Below are 20,067 nucleotides of genomic sequence, written 5' to 3'. Positions count from 1 at the left end.
AATAAGACTTGGTCACTGCACAAAATGTTGTGGTCCCTCTCTGTACTTCCTTGGCTTCCACACCTCTTTCTGAATTAAAACAGGCCTCTCAAGCTCCTAGTGACAGGAGGCCTTCAGCCATGTGAAAATTACTTTGGTTTTGCAGGCATAAGGAGTTTGCAGTCATTTCCTTCAAATTCATCCTCTTTGGCAGCACTGAATAAGATTATGGAAAATTTCATTTCTCAGCAAAGCAGAGATGAAATACTGACACTATTTCCAAATGCCAAGTCTGCTCTCAGAAGAATATCCACATCAACTTCCAGACCTTCCACTCAAAACTACTCCATCGGCCAATCTATAAACAGATAATGTGTTATGAATATTTCCTTTGATAGTTGTTCAATAGAGGAAGAAAACTGGAACATCTGTATAAAAATCCTTGACTCTTGGATTGAAAACTATCCAGCAATTTGCACCCAGTCATGCCAAAAAAGCATTTGTGGTTTGTTTCTGTATTAAAATCAGAGCTAAACAAACACACATTGAAACTACCTACAGGCCCAAATGATTTCTGGAACATCTTTTCCTGTTGGAATATCACTGCTTGGTTTCTTTGAGAGTTTCAGAGATCATGTCTTTGGTCTGCTTCCAGCTGCCTTTTATGTAATCATTGCTCCTTGCCCATGTGAAGATGCACTTTCTGCTTTTGTTATTGGGATGTTAACTAAGGACTCTGCTAGACAAAGTCCAACTGCTGCAGTTCTTTGTATTGCCAGATCAGTCCTACTGAGTGCTTCCCCAGAATCACATAAGGTAACAACTGCTGAAGAAGCTCTTACAGGTCTGGTTAGAGTTGCTAAACGTGTTAAAGACTTCCATCCATACTTCTTACAGATTGGGTGGTGTGTTCAAGTTTCCTGAATCTAGCAGCATTCCTCCTTTGTTGAGCCTTACCAGTTTCACTTGCTCTGAGATTAATTCTTTTTTCTCATTCAGAAAGAGGCCAATCTCCATCAGTCTCACGTAGTGTCTGTTGCTAGCACATGCTATGCTTTTCGTTCTCTTTTAAAGACACTGATACATAATCGCATCTCTAAGATACAGACATCAAAATCTTCCTTTGCTTCATTTAATTATTTTAATTCTCTTCAGAAGGTGCACTATATACTGAAAATTATCAGCAGCAGTAGAAATCATTTGCCCAAATAATTCCCAGAGTTTGTCTGTATTAAATAAATGACAAGCTATCTAATAACACACATATCTCAATCTAGCAAGGCCAAGTGCCTGTCTTACTAAAATCACTCTAGCAGAGCCATTTGTGCTACTTGTGCCAATACTATTGAGATGGATTGCTCTATCTCTTCCTGGGCAGTTCTTCCCAGGTGTCTTTGATTTTTCATTTTCTCCCACTCCTCCAGAACTTCTGACAATCTCTTTTTAGTTCCTTTATTCTATCTTGTGAGAAAGGGAGTCGCTCTCTCCTGCCACCATTTAGTGCCATTACAAGTGGAAAGAGACACATTTTAAATTGCAACTAGAGAAACATGCTCTTTCCCCTTCCCTGGATGCTCTCCTCTTTATTATCTCCTCTTTGCAATTTATCCAAGTGCTATCTCATGACTCACAGGACAAAACAGTGCACAACTATGTCCCAGATTGGGGCTGCAGGCCATTTGTCTATATATCTTACACACAGACACTTTATACTCTGCCAGATTCTCTTTCATCACATGAGAAATTGACTTTTCTTTTTTTTAAGACATCATTAATACAAGGAATCTACACCTACCTAGCCACAGTTATCAAAACTCCCCTTATGAGAGAGGTATTCAGAAACATTTGTCAAATCAAGGCCATGATTTTCTTCAACCAAGAATAGACACTGCACAAACCTAAAATTAGAAGAAGCAAATCCCACTTTATATCTCTAATAATTACTGGTTGTTGAAGCTAATAATTTGTTTCATACTTGTCATTTTTTTCCTTACCTCACCTTATGCGTGTATGAAACAATTAGGTTTTTGTGAAAAACGCTGGACTCCCAACTCCTCCCAGCTGCTAGCAAGGAATGAGCTAGCGTTGCGCTGCGGATCTCTTCCATGCCCTGCCACACAGCCTGGCAACTGCAGCAGTTAGTCAGACATAACACATGCCTTCTCCACTGCACTTGTTCTTGAGTTTTGACATACCTACACCTATCGATGCTTGATAGTGCATCCTTCTGTGATGTCCTCTCGACACTTCCTGTACAGCCCTAGTCTGCTGCCCTGTAAGGAGCGTGATCTTTGGCAGGTACACATCCTTAGGATATAACTCAGCAGCTGGAGCTTCCTGCTCACATCTGTGTAAAATGGCAGCCTTTGTCATATTTTTCCTCTTTGTTTTCCTGAAAAATTTCATTTCTGATGTGAAATTCCACCCACTGAGCACAATCAGCCATCTCAATACTTCAGAAGGCCACCAGTCGGGGTAAAATGACCCTCCCGCAGGTCCATATCTGTACTGATCACACAGAAGAATCAAAGCATGTACACTTGGAAGACTGCAATTTATATTTCTATGAAGACTTCTTTATCTCTGTACATCAATTTCAGGTGACTCAGGGAATTTTTCTCCTCAAAATATGTCTACCACAGGTAAAGCAGGCTTTTGTATAGGTTGTGTGGCCTAACGATAACCCCCCACAAAGCTACAATGATTCACATGTCTTTCTGGAATTAGCAAAGTACCTGTAAAACCTCTGAGTCAACTTGTGAATATTTGATCCACCTGTAATAGTGGGTTGGCTGCTTTGGTATTTCTGGAAAACTGGCTTCAGAGAAGCAGTATTGCATTTGCACTCTGACCTTTTCATGACAAAAACACACGGAAAACTTTATGCAGATGACTGATAAGTAAGATCATCTGGAAATTCTGGGAGATTCTGGCTCTAAGTTACCACATTCATTCATCACTTATTGGCCAAAGTCAACAGGTGAATCAGCTCACAGTCTTCTGTGAGCTTCCATTCAAAGCCGGTTTTGCATGAGCAGTTGTTTAGAACCTCACAACCCACTAGCTTTATTCCCAAAGCAACTTGCTTCCTTCCTTGACTTACTCCACATTCAAATTCATTTGTAAGAAATTCTAAGGTGCTCTCATCACTCTTTTGCAACACTGGAGACCTGAGATTTTGTTCTCAGTCTGATCCCTGAAGTAAAGAATATAGACATTCACTTGACTGCCATGGTGACTTCCCTACATATTAAATGCTGATAACAACATGTATTTCATGCAAAATATACCCCAAATTGAATGAACAAAAATGCCATAGGTTTTAATATTTTCTTGTCACCCATCATCATAGTTATCATGCCACTTTAAATATTAGAACTTCCTTAGAATTGATAGATCTTTTTAAAAGAGAAGATTATTTGCTAGAAATTAAAAAACTCACTTAATTAATGCAGATAGGGATACCCTCATTTATTTTGTGTCTTTCAAGAATGTTGGAAACCAAAAAGGTTTAAAATCTTTAAAAGGTGTTAAAGCTATTCAAAATTAAATTTCAATAGCAGAAAATTGAAAAGTCTGGCGATTGTCAAGTCTGAAATGTTTGATTTCCTTCTCATTTGATTTTTTCCCCAACTTTTTTTTTCATGGAAGTTTGTACAATGCATTTCAGAATCAACTCTGTATGACAATGAAACATTTAATTCAGAAGAGCATCTATGGGTGTAGTCCTTTATTTTAAACACCTTACCTTCTTGTATCATGCACACACAAAAACACCAACAAAACTGAATTAGAAGAAAAAAATGTTCTTTGTTATTACCATGTAGATTCATTGGCAGACATATGAGAGATTTATTTCGATGAGGAGGTCCTTCACTCGTGTTTGCCAGCAGGCACATCCAGTCTGCTTGGCACCCAGATGTCGTCCACATCTTACCACCATTTATGACATATTCATCGCCTTTCTTCACAGCTGTTGTCTTGATATCTATTTCAAAACATAGGAAATGAAGGGTTATTCTTGTGAAGGAAGGATAAGCTGGTCCCTGCATGACTGGCTGAGTCACTCCCTTACTCTCAGACAGACGGTCAACACACCCTTCACTTCGTGCCCTCCAAGCCCTCTAAGCCTTCCAGGCTGGAAAAGGCAGACTCACCTGGACAACTCTCTTTGAAGACAAGCCAAGGAAAGCAGATCGCTTCTCTCACCCTCCTTTAGGTGGAGTCTTCATCCCAGTGGATGAAAGCAGAAAGCTCTCTAAGTAAATCTGGTCGCCAAAAACTCAGGCCAGAAATATTTCAGTCTGAGGTGATCTATTACGCATTTCTGTCACTGTGTACGTTAGTCACTGAGAAGGCCATTAATTTCAGAGACCCAACTTAAACAAACACAAGCCTCAATATCTGTGTATGCATAAGGATATATATACATGCACTTCCTGCATGCTGTAGGTCAGAATGGCGTAATAAATTCAAAGATAGTAAGCTTTTAGAAGGCAAAGTTTAAATCTTAAGGTTGTCTGTACATGGAGTTCTAAACACCTGCTACTTCTACTCCACGGCATAAAAAAAAACAATGCTATTTTCATTCATAAGCGTTCACATCACTGCAAGCAGCCCTGGATGCAACAGACAGCAGGAGTGAATCATTAGTTAGTACTTACACTCCAGCAGAATTTCCAAAGAGCTGGCTTCTCTCCCCTGAAATTGAATTTCTTCCACTGAAAACCCAGCTAAGAAGACACTCCAACAGATATCTAGCTTTAAGTTGGTGATGGTATGAAAGAACCCAAGCACACCCCCAATAGCACTTACAAATCTAATGAGACTATAAAGTGCATAACAGCCCACCTACTGAGGGAGGCAGCAGACTTGAAGGGTAGAAGTCAGACACAAAGTGGAGTGGGCAACCAAAATTAAGTCACCTTCATACACACCCACCTCAATCTGCATATGAACTTTCTTCCCAAAGGCTGTAAACTCAAAACAAATCAAAACCATGCCCCTCTGAACCCACCTTCATTTGCAGGATAAACCTAATGGCTACCTGTGGATGAGGTCTGCATGGCTGAAAGATTTGTTAGTGAAGAAATGGGAAACATGGTGGGAGAAAATTGTGTGATAGTGTAAGAGAAGGAATTTGCAGATATAGCTATAGATAAATGAACTTACAAGAGTGTAATGATGAACAGCAAGAGATAGTACCAACGTGAATAAAACCAGCAGAAATCTTGCTATTCATTTAATGAAAGGACTATGCCAAATCTGTCCAAAGGACTTGACGTGGAATCTGAATGATAATGAAGGTCAATAAAGTGAAGGAATCCAAAGTACTGATGCAGTTAATACATGACACAGACTCTGGACAGTCATATACATGGAGACTAAACAATATGCGAAGGACACAAAAGAGCAGGAATAAGAAACATGGTACGACTAGCGTAAAAGGATGGTAGCACACATAATGATTTACATCACACATCCCTTTGTTATGGTACAGCTACTAAAAAGATTAAATTGAGGTCGCCTGGAAGGTCTGCAGAAGAACGCTGAGTACTACAATGCAATCACAAATATAAACAGTATTTGCAAGCATGGCGTCACAAGAGACTAACTTCCCAAATACAGATTAAAGAACAAATGCCTTACTAATGGGAGTGTTCAAGTATTCTCAAGTGTGATGGTTGACAGTTTGCTTCAAGTACTTGAAAAATGGCTATTTAAAATCAACTTATGAAGAAGTTAGTATCTTCAACCTTAATTAAGGAAAGATGACCAAGTCAATAAGTAAGTTTTAAATATAAAATATGACAGGCTTTGAAAACTTATTTAACTATTTACTAAAGTCAAGTGGACTTAGTCTCAGTGATACGGCTGTTAAGATCCTTTGTCATATTTGACTATAATTATTCTCCCTGATAGAGAATGGCCCCAGAAAGAGGCTACATTTCCCAGAGTGGGTGCTTTGTAACTCATTTTTGGCAGGCCCACATAGTGGTCTTGTGGTGTCTATATCTCAACAGCTTACAAAGTATACTGTGGGGGTCCCTTCTAGGAAAGACAACGAGGTACTTGACATCACTGAAAGGCATCTGAAGCAGCTAGTGCCAAATAGGCAACCAGAGCTGGTTTTTCACCATTCAAATCATACCATATTTGAGAATCAAGTTTTCTTCTCCAGTGTGCTGTTGACTCTAGCCATGTATCTAAATATATTTGACAAAAGACAAAGTTGGCTTCAACTCTGAAGGTCAAACTTGTGATCACAGATAGGCAACACGTATCCTTTATGTCAAAAATTAAAACATATATCTGGAATTTACATCATCAACACAGAAAAAAAAAAAAAAAGGAAAAAAATGCACGAAATAGCTTCAAGTCTAACTGAATGAATAATTGCTTCAAAAAACAGGGAAGTAAGGAGATTAATCATCAAAGTAAGCTACAGTTTGGAGGTCAGAAGGTAAGAACTGCCATAGGTCAAACTGTGATAAATCTTGCAGATGAAAAACAACAAAATCCAAAAAGATTAAGGCAGTAAACAAAGAAGTTTCAGCTACAGAAAGAAAAAGAGAATGAGAAGTAGCATGAGGCATGTTAGGATGCCTCAAAACTAAAGAAATATTTCGCATGCAATTACAAAAAGATAGCTGACAAAGGAAGACATCTACAGGAAGGACTGTACAAAATTAAAATTAGTGAAAACAGATGTTGTTGGTCATAGTAATCTTCACAGTCTCAGAATACATTTGGAAACAAAACAGAATTCAATTTACAGGTGATACCTTATTTCAAACCTACCTGATACAATTATTATGAAAGTGGATTTTCTAGAGAAAATTTGAAAAGAAAATAGGTCCTGTTGGACCCAAGCAAACTAAAATATTATGTTATTAGGCAACTATGAGTTACATTTTATGTAAAGCTGAAAATTAGGACAAAAGTGGAAATGTAGGTAAGGAAATAGGCAAAGGGGAAATTACATCAGGTTGCATTAAAGGAGGAAGTGCTGACGTGCAGGGAGGGCATTACTGGACCTTGGATATCAGCCTTTGGATGAAACCTATTACATATTCCTTTAATGATCTTTAGAAGAATAGCAGGAATATACCAACAAAATTTGTTGGTATCACAAACCTGGGAGACTTCACCAACACATAAACTGAGGTATCAGGCAGAAAGAAAGGAACGATTATGAGTTTTCAAAGGCAACATGGCAAGTACAAGCACTTAGGCACAAGTAATAAGAATTACTGCTGCATCTTAAAATATCTCTAGTTTAAAGTCTAGTTTAAAGCTAGGCTACCTGGAGATGATGATCCTTGAGACATGCAAAGCAGTGCTAGTGAGAAGATAAGCTAGTGCTCCTCAGACCTAAATGGCCCCTTTAGTGGCACTTTAGAAGCACTGCATGCTGGTTTCTGGATTTATACCAATGATCAGATGTTCTATGACAGCTAAAAAGCATCATATTTTCATCCTGCTGTCTGTATCACTGTGGCACTGACAGTCTGGGTTCATCATATAAATCCTAGTCCATTCCAAATTTTTCTTTAACTGTATTAATCCAAGTGTTTCAAGCCAATTAAGCTAGATGATAAGCAACATGCAACTGAAATAATATTTATGTTACTTATTATCTGGAACACTACATCCAAACATTACAATCATATTTGGAAAGTTTTGATAATCAGGTAATTAAACTAGAGAGACATTAGCTCAAATAAATGATGTTGTGTTTCCTACATCAGAAAACCTCAAACTTCAGATTACTTTAATTGAAAACAAGTCTATAAAAATGAGGGAATTTTCTTATGAACAAAATCAGTTAACTAGAAAGAAGAACGATACTGAATTGTGCAAGAAGATTTAGTCCCTGTATTTCATTATCCCTGTTAACTCCCTTGAAAAGTGCTTGCTGCACCTTTGGTGAATAATACTGAATAATTATCTATTTGTCTTGAGAAAGAAACATGAATTTGATCGAGGAAATGGACATAGGAATCAGTTTTGTTGATCACTCAGTGATTTTGTCTGCAGGAAAAAGACGTGTCTACAATTTGTAAGCACATGGTGTGTTCAGCTTAGCCATCCTGCTTCCAAACAACAAAATCTCTAAAATGGTTTCATGTCATTTTACCTCAGCACCCACAGTCCACAGATAGATGAGACATCTTCTACTACAAAATCTGTTGTAATTCAGCTGTTCAAATTAACTACTGCCTCAGGCACTTCAGAATGGTAGTTTCTTTTGCTCATGTTTTTAAACATTCTTGTACTGAAACAAGAAAAATAATTTCATGCAAAGTATCTAAATAACTAAACTCATACATTTGACGTGGCAAATTCTTCATTAGCTCTAAATAAAATAATTGCCAATTCAGAGACATTTTCACTGCACAGAAATGACTGAAGGGGCTGAGGTGAGGTAAGAATGAGCAGGAGGAACTTATTGCAAAAGTGTGATGCCATCATTTTCAGAAGGGACTTGCTCTGCAATTTGTCTACGTTCATTGACATCTGTTTTAAGGAAGTGCAAGTTCTGTACATTTGAACAGGCCACACACCATACCACATACGTTTACAGGTTTGCACAACTGATGGTGGCTGTGCAACTACAGGAGGTGCAGGAGTGTGCCCTGCCAGGTGGTGAGCTCAGTCAGAACAGGGGAGGTAACAAAAGCAGAATGATGAAAACATTAGGAGAAATCTAGGGTCAGCTTGACAGCTGCACATTAATCTGCTGTGCTCAGCCCTTATCTATTTACTCACTGACATTATGTCTGTGTATTCACTGAAAAACACATTCAATTTGATTGCTTTTGGAGGCATCAGATGTATGTGTTATTGCTCCTGAAATATTACTTCTTTGCCTTCATGATGCCAGACTGCCCTTTGTATTTCTTATGTGCACTAGTGGCAAGGGGAAGGGTCAGTGAAACCAGATTCTTTCCATTAAAATATCAGAGTGTGTAAAATTGGCAATTTGCTAGGTTAACTTACTTGCAACATCTGACCCAGCTCCAGCTTCACTGATTCCCAAGCAAGCCACAAAATCTCCAGCTATAGTTGGTGCGAGGAACTGTTTTCTCAACTCATCAGAACCAAACCTGCAGCAATATAATGAAAAGATAGAATATTAAAAGCTTTTGAAGATAAATTTTACTTACAAGATACTTATGAGTTTTGTTCTACCCAGACAGTGATCAATTTGTCCATGACTAGGTGAAATCTACCCTGAAACCAAAGACAGAAGAGACTTTGTCTAAAGCCAGGAATCACAGTCGTCACTGGAAGTGCAGCCTCAGTCATTTTAAACAGTATTTCCAAGTATTCCATCATCTTACTTCCAGAGAAATGTGTGGTTCAGATGTCCTCAATTAGATTTTTACGACTGCTGCTTAATGAGCTATCAAATCTAAACAAACATAGGCCCTACAGGAACCACAATGCTCCCGTGCTGGCCTGCAGCCAGCCAGGATGGAGGATCTCCTCTCTGCATATCTTCTGACTTTTACACCATCTTTTTCATTGGTTTTAGTGGTGGCTGAAAAGTTCTGACACATAATAGCTACCCTCTGCAAATATCTGTACATACTATATATTTACATCCCACATCTGCATTTAAATAATACAGTCAAATGCATTATTGCTTCTTCACAGCCATTCTTGTAGTCCCCACCAAAATACAAAGGGAAACAGCAATCTGTTGATGACACTTTAACACCAAAAGAAGACACTTGTACATATTATTAATTAATATGTGCTATGCACATTTTATTTAGGCTATGATTCCAGTCAGTTTCAAAGGGAGTGAGAAATTCTAAACTACAGTGTTTCTTCTCAAAGCAGCGGCCTTTACTAGCCAAATCTGTCAGCAGATGGAAAAGAAATGCTAGGTGTATTTGATAAAACCTTTACGCACAGGAACCTAATCTAATTATCACTAATGAACACCCGCTTTTAAAACACCTAAAGCCAAAGCTGAGGGCAACCAGCTGATTGCCAGGCACATGCAGGCCACGGCAGTCCCCAGACAAGGAGGACTAAACATCTCTTCAACATGCCACGGGCCTCAGAAAAGCAGCACTTGGCAAGAGGACTGCTATTTCTTTGATGAGATGCCAAGGGCACCAAAAGCTCCCCTGGGGACGGGAAGGAGCTGCTGAGTCCCATTCCCTGGGAGGAAGGAGGAGGCACCCTCAGACAGGGAGGAAGAGCAAGGGTAAACTGTCTGCTAAAAGACAGTTGTATCACACCACTAGGGAAGCAATGCCTGTCTCCCCTTTGTCCTTTCCCCTCCAAAAGGTAGAAAAGACTGCTTAGGATCAGCCTGCTCTCCCCCAGGGATGTCTCTCCTCCCCAGAGGCATGCCAGCAAAGGAGCTCAAGGGTTACTGTGTAACAGGTCTTTATCTATTAAAAAGGCTCCCAGCAACAGTGATTCCTCCCACAAACAAGATTTTTTTCCTAAAGTTTAGCTGCCTGTGCCCATTCAAAGTGTGCTCCATCTTGTTTCGTGGTTGTTTTTGTTTCTTAATCAACTTCTACCGGTTTGGTCTTGCAGCTTGAATGGTGAGTTCATGGTCTTGTTCTTGAACCTCTCCTGTCCCAGCAAGAAGTCCTTGGGTCAGGAGACCTCTTTTCTACGAGCAGAAATCCATTAAAGTAATGTTTCTCCTCAGTCCCCTCTAAGAAGCTTCTCAGGTCAGCATTTCCACTAATCTCCTTAGGCTCACCAGCTGCCTGAGCAGGCTGCAGTTAGCTGGGCTCTCTTGCTAAAATATTGTCACCCTACTTCCAAAGGAGCAATGACACTTTACCTAAGGCTGACCCTTTCTCTCTGCCACAAAACAGCCAAAGAACATGAGAAGGCCAGAGCTCGGCATGGGAACTGTCAAACACGTTCACTTTGTGCACATGAGGAACCCAGCTCCTCGTCCTGTCCCTGCTGATAACAATCAGAGCTGCAATCCCAAATAAATATAATAAGTGAGACTGGAGTGTTTACTCCTCCAAGCATACTGGAAAAAGTGCCCTGGTCTGTTACGCAGTGTATTTTTTTTTTCCTTAGGACATGATCAAGTACAGCCAGCTGAACGCTCTTTAGACCACACACATTAAAAAAAAAAAAAAGCACAACAATAAAAAAACTTAGATTCTGAGAGGAGCCAGCAGCATTGCCTATTAGGGATTTCTGGCAATGCTTACAGATAACTAAAGCTTGGCAAAGTTTTAGGCATTTCAACAGAGGATTTTCATGACAAGAACTTTCCTCAGAATAATGTTTTGCGTTTGATATCTTTGTTTGCTTGTTTTAAGTTCCAGAAAACAGTCCAGCTCTTCCCAAAAATGAGGCTGGAGAACTTATTTTTCAATTAAAAAAAAATAATAATCTGGCAATGCTATTTTCAGAAGCTCACGCTTTTCATGAAGGATGTGCAGCCCAGCAAATGGCTAGCTTTTGCATTAGGAATACATGTATGTTGTTTCTGTACAATTCTACCCATCTTAAAAAACATCCCAGAAAGATATCAGGTTTGCATAAATGCAATTCTAACTTCTTTCCAGTTTAATAGCTCCAGCTGTTTGCAATGAGACCTTGCTGTGGCTGAAGACAGACCAGATGATGTCTGCTTTATGTTCTGGGGCCATACCCCAAAGCATAGTTTCCCATGTCATTAACTCTGCAGCCTTAGCATCCCTCTAAAATACATGTTCATGAATGTGCATGCCCATAGATAAGCACACACAGAATCTATAGTCAGAGTCTACAGTCAATAAACTAGAGCTCCTTGCAGACATTGGGTAAAAGAAGTCCCACATGTGAAATTCTAACACATTAAGAGCTGCATGGGAGTGGTCCATCTTTTCTTGCTCCACACTTGGTAAATAATATTGGTGGAATATCATGAATACAGACAAAAAATGACAACAATATACAACCTTAGAAATTGTGGGTAAAAGGTTAAAGAATTATAATGAAATACAGATGCAAGAACATTTCCTTGATCCACATAGTTTTGTTTATGTGCTCTGTCAATTAGAAAATGGCAGTCAGTTCTATTAGTCTCAAATCCATACAAAAATATGGTTTCTGACAGGTTATATTGCTACATTGAATGAAAATATGTCTACTGCACATCACTGTTCTGACATAATTGGGCTGATAATCATCTTGTTAGAACTACAGATCTTACTCACTTTTGTTTCCCATGCTTCTGGGAGAAAAATGCTGAGCTGAAGTGAATTAATTAAATTGGTAAGGGAGGGTCTGAGTGGAACTGACTTTATATGATACACTATTAAGTGATAATTGAAATTTTGCATATGAACAACTGCAGGCAGTTCTAATATGGCTCTTGACATTTGATCAACTCAGGCTTTCTTGCACTGGAGCTAACAGCTTCAAGAAATACAGCCTACTACTCCTAAATCTCATCTGGGCCTCTGGACCACTTAAAAGGGAATATAATACTATCCCTAAAGCCTAGAGGTTTTCTAAGTGGTCATTTCAAGAACGGCTGTGAGAGAAAACACTGATCCTGATGCGCATCAGTGCAAAAGGGCTGAAGCCAGACCTTAACAGTGCAGCAACTTTAGAGCAAAACAAACAAAACAGTTTTCAGATGATCTATGCAACGTTCTACAGTATGTCAAAGACAACACAGCAATTTGCTCATGGACTTCCCAGGAATATAAAGATGATTTCCTTTACCCAAAGAAGAGGTTCACTCTTGCCTACCATCTCTTTCCTTCTTACATACTAGCAAGAGGTGAATTTTTCCCAGTTCCCCTTCTATTCTGCCCCCAGATTCACACTATTAATAATGCAGTAGACATGAACCATGTGGAATGCTTTTGCTTCAGGGTAATCCTGCACGGGCATCCTACCATTTGAGGTCTAGTCCCAGCTTAGCAGCACTCTGGATCCTCAGTGTACATGAAAAAAATAAATAAAGAGAGAAAACAAAAGGGAAGAAATTCTTCTTACAGGCATGGCAAAAAACGCATCATGAACAGCAGCAAGCACCCTTGGGTAGCATGGACGCTTCCTTACGATGACTAATTTGCATAACCTAGCTTTAAAAGAATCCACACTGCAATCAGCTTTCTCTCTGTGAGTCCCTACTTCCGTCAAGATAAGAAGACACACAAGTTTTAAAATACCACGTTTAAAAAACTTATTTACTTTTTGTGAAAGACATGAGAAGAAAATAAAAGGCAATAAGAAAAGTGTTCTGGCTCCCCGTTTTTATTAAGCCTTTTAAACTTCAGTTATTTGAAGATTTCATGAAATAAATTGCTCAGTTTGAAGCACAACAACATTCTGCAAAGAATACTGATGAGAAGTCCCTCTTGACTACCTGAAGGGTTCTGGTTAAGAACAATTACGTCAATCTTCTATTTATTTTGGAACGCATTTTGCACTGAGCTGCAGGTACTGTAAAATGGGAGTCAAATTAAAGATTATCCTTTTCAGACAATACTGTTTTTAAGGGCTACCACGTGATGCCTTCACACCAGCTCTGAAGACCTGAAGGCTGCCCACCAGACAGCACAGCCAGGCCGTCACCAGGAGCTGGAGAACCCTCAGAGGTACAGTACCAGCATGAAGCTGTTTTGAGAACAATTAGTTCAGAAGCAGCTGCTTGATACTGCCCCACTGTACCCTTATTGATCTGGCCAGGCTAGACCCCGAAGCTCTTTCACCACATTTGTGCCCAAGTGTGGACAACCTCTGATTTTCCACCAGGCTTATCAGCACAGGCATGACTGTGGGCATGCAGCTTCTGGCCTGTGCCAGCTCCACAGGCGGAAGGAATTTGCTTACAGTGCTGCACCCAGAAGGACACTTATCTGGAAAAAAAAAAGACCTGGAAAAACAGAGGACAGCAAGCATGGGTGGTACAAATAATTCAGATCTACTCTTTCAGACTCCTCAGCTAACCACACCTTTATTTGTTTCTACTCAATTCACCTGAAACAGTCTTCATTATAGCTCAGGGCAAGAAGTGGCATGCTGACAGATCAAGTACCAAATCAGAGACAGGTGACACCATTTCTGAAGGAGCACAAAACCAAGTTTCCTTTACGCTATGTTGATGGCTCTTAAATTACCTCTTCTGATTTTCACTATTTTCCCAGCTGATTAAGTGGATGATCCTGCTTTTCAAAGCTGCTGGTCTGATCACCAGCTGTAACTTGTCTCCCTTACAGCAAACAGGAAAAGAGGCAGTAAAATATATATAAATATATATGAAAATTCTCAGATATGACACTGTTCAGCATGGAGAAAGAATCTCCAATGAATAAGCCGACGAAATAGAAAAGCACTCCTTCAAAGTACAATTGCTATTCTTAGTGTCTTCCTATAAATATAAAGAAAGAAAAATCAAGCAAAGTGTAATGCCAACTGGTGAGATAAAAGGTCTTTATGCTGATCTGGTATCACTACAGGTCTGTTTAAAAGCACAGGAAAATGTATTTCATTCACTGCCTGAGCTGAGAGCTGCTTTTTCCACTCTACTTGTAAGCATGACAGCAAGCAAGGTATTATATCTGGAATGCATTTCAAAGATCTGACAGAGAGTTATGCTCAGAAGCAGACACAACATAGGTCAGGTCACTGTTGACAGAACATTTTGCATTTTGTTCTCAAATTTACAAGTGCTACTGCTTCACTTTGGGGAATCTGGAAAAAAAATGGAGCAGTCTGGGCATCTCTCAGCAAAGCACGACTATTTTCTACTGTATTTGTCTGCACAATAGAAGTGCATATAAATCAAAATCTTCAGGGTTGCTTCCAAGTATGACCATGCATTTAACTTTCTGAAGGTTGTCAGAAAAAAAAACACATGAAGAATGAAGTGAAAGGGGGCATGACCACGAACAGGCAGACATGGGCAACATTTTCTAAACAACTATGTTCTTTGTAGTTTATATAATTAAAACTGTTACTATAATGTACTTCTCATTTAAATGAATATCTCAAAGATCTTTGCAATCTAAGCTTTGCAACAGCCTCTCATTGGAGCAAGAAACCCCTGGAAGTAGAAGAAACAGCATCAGGAAGCATCCTGACTTTTTATATGTTAAGACTTTATTTTTCTGAAGTTTGAAAATGTAAAGAGCTGTATGTGTGAGTGCATATGCATATGAGCATCCATCCATTGAAACTACTGCACTGTCTGTATATCTAATTGAGGAAACACCTGTAATTTATGTCAGCAGTGTATCTTCCTGACACATCACATTCACTGAGTCAGCTCCCACGTGCACTCATACATACTTGATGAAAGCTGAATAAAACCCAAATTTAGGAAAGCCACCAAAGGGCTTCAGACTTCGTTTGAAAGCTTTGTAGGGGATGACGTTTGATTCCTGTATTACTGTTTACTTGATGCATCATTGATGCATCAGGTATCACAATGCTTAGTTAAGATGCAAAATTTGGATTAACTCTTCAAACTTGTTTGGCACCACCAAAGTACAGAGATAACTTTAAAGAAACCATCCAGGCAATGAATGCAATTTGAATGCATCACCCAGGGAAAGCAGTTAGCCCTCTCCCTGTACTGCCTGAAGTGAAGCTGCACCAGTGCAAAACTTCCTGTAGCAGCCAGCATTCTCTTTTTAATACCAAGTTTCAGTTTTACATCTTACAGTGGGACTTAACAGTGGAGGAAATGGTGAGTTCACTACTACAGATGGCAATTCAATTACAAATTTCATCACATTAATGACATTTTCACATTCACTTTCTGAGAGCATCCTCTTTAGTATTTCACTAGCACAACTGTATGTAGGTTCATTGCTTTACTGAAGCAGAACAGAGCAACATAAAGCCAAAAAATCCTGCAATGGAACAAAATTCTGTCTTTGTTTACCCACAGATTTTTTTAAAACCCTGGGAATAAAAGGCTATCATGGGGGCAAGATAGTATTCTCAGAGGTCCTTAAAAATACTAGTTTTATTCTCTGTTGGACTATAAATAAGCTACTGTTGCAACAGACAAAACTATCTCCATGCTTTCAGTGAGATTTTAGTGCATTACACAAAGGAAAATAAAACTATTAGAAAGATTTCCCATGGCTGAGACCTCCAAAGTCACACATAGCCAGAACAAGAATGGATGGACGGATGGATGTAATGGTGATGGAGTCCAAATTCCAGGTTCTACAGTTGGATTTACAAACATTTTCATTCAGAATGATAACAAACAAACAAAACCAACAAACACCAAAATGCTCTTCTGTGTAAATACTCCCCTCTTGTATACCTGTTTTGTGCATAAAAAATTCTGACTTAATCTCCGTGATCTGAATTTAATCCCCATCACAACCTTCCAGAGATTTTAGGCATACCCATGTCCCAGGGACAAACTGCTGGACTAGTGTGTCACCTCCCTCTAGTTTTGCAAGCTGCTGTTCTGATGCAGAACGTCTGTGAAGCTACTAGATGAAGACGGAGAAGCTGTTAACTGCCACTTTTATTGAGGGAAGGAAGAAAAAAATGGAAAAAAAAAAAAAAAAAAAGAAAAATCAGCTTCAAAAGGTGTAGGAGCCTGAGTGATAGCAAGTCATAAAAGGTGAACACTGACGCAAGCAAATGAGAAAAAGAAAGATGAGTAATTGCTTGGAATGTGAGCACTTAAGCAGCATGATACATGTGACAAAATTTTAGCAGGTCTTACACCAATCCTGATCATTATTTCTGAAAAGGCAGAGTCAGCAAGGAGCACCTTGAGAAGCTGCAAAAAAGCCAATAAATTACAAAACAGAATTAGACTCATCCTAATTATTACAACTAAATGCAGCCTTAGAGGATGACTGCACTGGGATATCTGTCTTAGAAAAAAAAAAAAAAAAAAAAACATGAACAGTGGGATTCTGGAATTAAGATTGTTTTTTAATTGGTTCTGGCATTGCAGTTCTATGTTTGGAAATGACTTAATATTAAGCACGGCTTTTTTTTTTATTACATAATGTTCTAATATTAAAAATGTGCATTCTCTCCCTTAAATCAACCTGTTTGAAACTGGTAGATAGTACATCTCTTTCTCAAGCACTACTGATTAGCAACTAGAATGTAAATCTGTCTAGTAACGTTTTTCCTACTCTAAAACACGTGGCAGGACAAGTTTTAGACTTAGACACACACAGTGTGGGTTTTAGGCTAAACTAAACAATCTGGAAATTACCTTGTTAGAGCAGGAGTAGCCATGCCAGCTTGCACGCCGATAGCCATAGGAATACCTCCACAGCGGATACTTCCCAGCTCTTCTGCCACTGCAATGTTATACGAGAAGTCCAAGCCCATGCCGCCATATTCTGGAAAAAAACACGTCTGTCACTTGGATATTATATATTCAGTGGATAAAACAGATGAGCACACTAATGTTATAAGCTGGTATAAATGAGAAGAAAAAAAAAAAAAGGATTGCTACTGCAAGGATTTGCCAATTGCAATTTTACTGCTAACTTTTAAATATTTGATTTTATCAGCTTTCATTTCAGAAAAGTGATGTCATGCTACTCTTTACAAAACCTGAATTTAAAATTACATTTGCTCTAATTACCCATGTGCACATCAGGTCACCCCTGGATACGTTAAGCAGCATCATTACTTTTACCAGAAACAGCAAGAAAAGCAAAGTGCTGCTCAAAATGGCATCAGTAGGAAACGTCACTCTTTCTAACAGCAAGGACACATGAACAAATCACAAAGTACGATGTGCTTCTGTTTCTCCATGATAACCCCTCTCTGTGTGTTCCCATCCTTCACTGCACTCAAGTGGAACTCATCTTTCTCACACTGAGCAGTCAAGTCAGCGCCAAACAAGACCGCATGCACATGGTGTCCATATGTGAAGTTGCCCCTGTAGCTCAAAAATCAACATTAGGCAGAAGCACAATACCAAATATGCATACTTCATATCCTGGCACCTGGTCGTCGCAGTCATTAACGCATTTTTCATTAACACAAAGTTGATGGCCCAGGGCCCTGGGCGTTCTTCCTCCCTACATTCCATTCCACAAATTCAATTAAAGAGGATATTATTCTTCACCTCCTTCCTAAGCCCAGCACTGATAAACCCCCACACAGTGAAACACAGAAAAGCGCTGTGTTTCTATGATGGATGAGGTAATTTCTAACTCTATTAAATAGTTTTTATTCCAGAGGAAATATGGTAAGAAATAGCCTCCTGCTTGACATCGTTAGTTGGCTGAGTAGTTGTGATTAGATAACGTTAGATAAGGAAGCGTTTTCATCTTTTTACTCATTTGAAGACCAGCTAAGAAAATGTCAAATAAATAGATATAATCTCTCTACCCCCACACCCAATACGGGGAAGATGACCATCTTCCGTCCTCGCTTGCTGACATCAAGCACTATCTGAGCTCACCCCTCTGGTGACCTTTGACATTTTCCAAAAACACCATTAATTATAAATCAAAACACCACAGTGCATAAAAACAGGGTTTTGTATTCCATCATCTTTTTCCTAAACTCACAGATACTGTCTTTGTGCTTTTTTTTTTTTTTTTTTTTTTTTTTTCTACAGAGAGAAGGGAAAGCACAATTAGAATAGACTAAGCATGAAATCTAGTTTTTAAGTAACATTTCTCCTTAGGTCTGTCCAAATGGTCTGGATTGTCAGAATTACAAAATGGCTACTTTTCAACAATTTTACTTGAAAATAAAACACGTTACTTAGAGACATAGACAACATCTAAATTCGTACTGGGAGCTGAAGCAGTACAGTGAAACGACAGTAATCTGGGAACATCCTTAGCAAAATATATAATCCCAATATAGTTTCCTCCTGAAACTACATGAAAATTTGTAGCTGTGCATAACCCTCAGCACCGGGAAATGAGGGGTGGACTGGAAAACCTGGTGTTATAAAGTACATTTTAGATATGAAAACATTCAGCAAACAGGAAAAGCATCAGAGTAATAACAGATAACCTTGGTTTTGTTACTGCATAAATGCTTTCCACTTGTCTATCTCTTTATTGCCAAACTGCAGCTGTTATTAATTTTGTCTTTTGTTTTGCCTACCAAACATTTGCATTCCTTTCTGTTAGTTACATTCACAAACCAAAACTTTAGTTTCATGGTTTACCCAGAACAGCTTCACCTGTGTTACACACATGACCGACCCTAAGGAGGACCATTTTGTGCAAATGTGCACCCTACATACATTCCTTGTTTGTACCATAATTCATTATAAATAATGATATAATAGACTGACATTGCTCTCATTTAAGAGCAGTTACTAAATGGTATGTTTTCAAAACAAAATGCTGTAAAAAAGCAGTTCTCAAAGTCACGATATCCAAGGAAATTTCCTACCAGAGAGAAGAAACAGAACAAAGCCTCAGATGCTGAGAAGCTGAAGGGGGAAGCCCTAGCAAAGAGATGGTGTATGCTCCAAATACTTTTTAACCTGGGGATAGATAACATAAGAGACAACCACAGCTGCAGACAGGCAGGAAAGCAGAAGCAAACTGTAGGAACCCTGTGCAGGAGGCAACACCGAACTTTGCATCAGTTCTGCTCCAGAAGCCAAGCAGAAAAAGGTTTCATGGAGAAATGCAAGTGGTTTGATGGATGATTATGGGGAACCCTACTTTTGAAGGTGCCATGGAAGGAAGGTTATTCCCTGAGCACTGGCATATATCATAACTGTGCCATAATCACCAGCCCTGAGATGCCCAGCAGCACCCAGCTTCCTCCAGCACAAATTCACCAAGACAAAACCAACAGACGGTTCTCATTTCCACCTCCTGAAGCAATGCCAGTGAACATATCACAGAAAGAGTGCTTCATTCTGTAAGCATAATTTGTACTGTTGGTGGGCATGAAGGTTGTGTTCGCCACTTCCATCAACAAAACAACACCTCCTGCAAATACCTGCCCAATGGTGTAATGCTACTAGGCTGATCTAACTTTCATTCGGAAAAGCAAACAGCATGCCCAACATAATTTTTGGTGAAAAAACAATTAAAGGAACCAAGCCAATTTCAGATGTGATTGTTTTTGTTATATGCAAATATTCACAGGTAAAACATTTCTATG

The 20,067-nt window shown here is 39.1% G+C and overlaps 1 protein-coding gene across 1 annotated transcript in view; it reads right to left on the bottom strand.

Moving 5' to 3' along the window:
• Positions 1–20,067, bottom strand: part of LOC116486880 (probable acyl-CoA dehydrogenase 6) — an 86,500-nt gene that overhangs the window by 16,202 nt on the left and 50,231 nt on the right. The window contains exons 3-5 of the mRNA XM_032183406.1: positions 17,183–17,312; positions 8,983–9,089; positions 3,800–3,967 (exon numbers count right to left, since the gene is read on the bottom strand). Of these exons, the coding sequence (XP_032039297.1) occupies positions 3,800–3,967; positions 8,983–9,089; positions 17,183–17,312 (405 nt within the window). The remainder of the gene's footprint in view (positions 1–3,799; positions 3,968–8,982; positions 9,090–17,182; positions 17,313–20,067) is intronic.

Source organism: Aythya fuligula, chromosome 2 (genome assembly GCF_009819795.1).
Source record: "Aythya fuligula isolate bAytFul2 chromosome 2, bAytFul2.pri, whole genome shotgun sequence".
In the NCBI taxonomy this organism is placed as follows: domain Eukaryota; kingdom Metazoa; phylum Chordata; class Aves; order Anseriformes; family Anatidae; genus Aythya; species Aythya fuligula.
The sequence above is the reverse complement of the archived record's forward strand: the minus strand, read 5'-3'. Positions and strand labels throughout refer to the sequence as shown.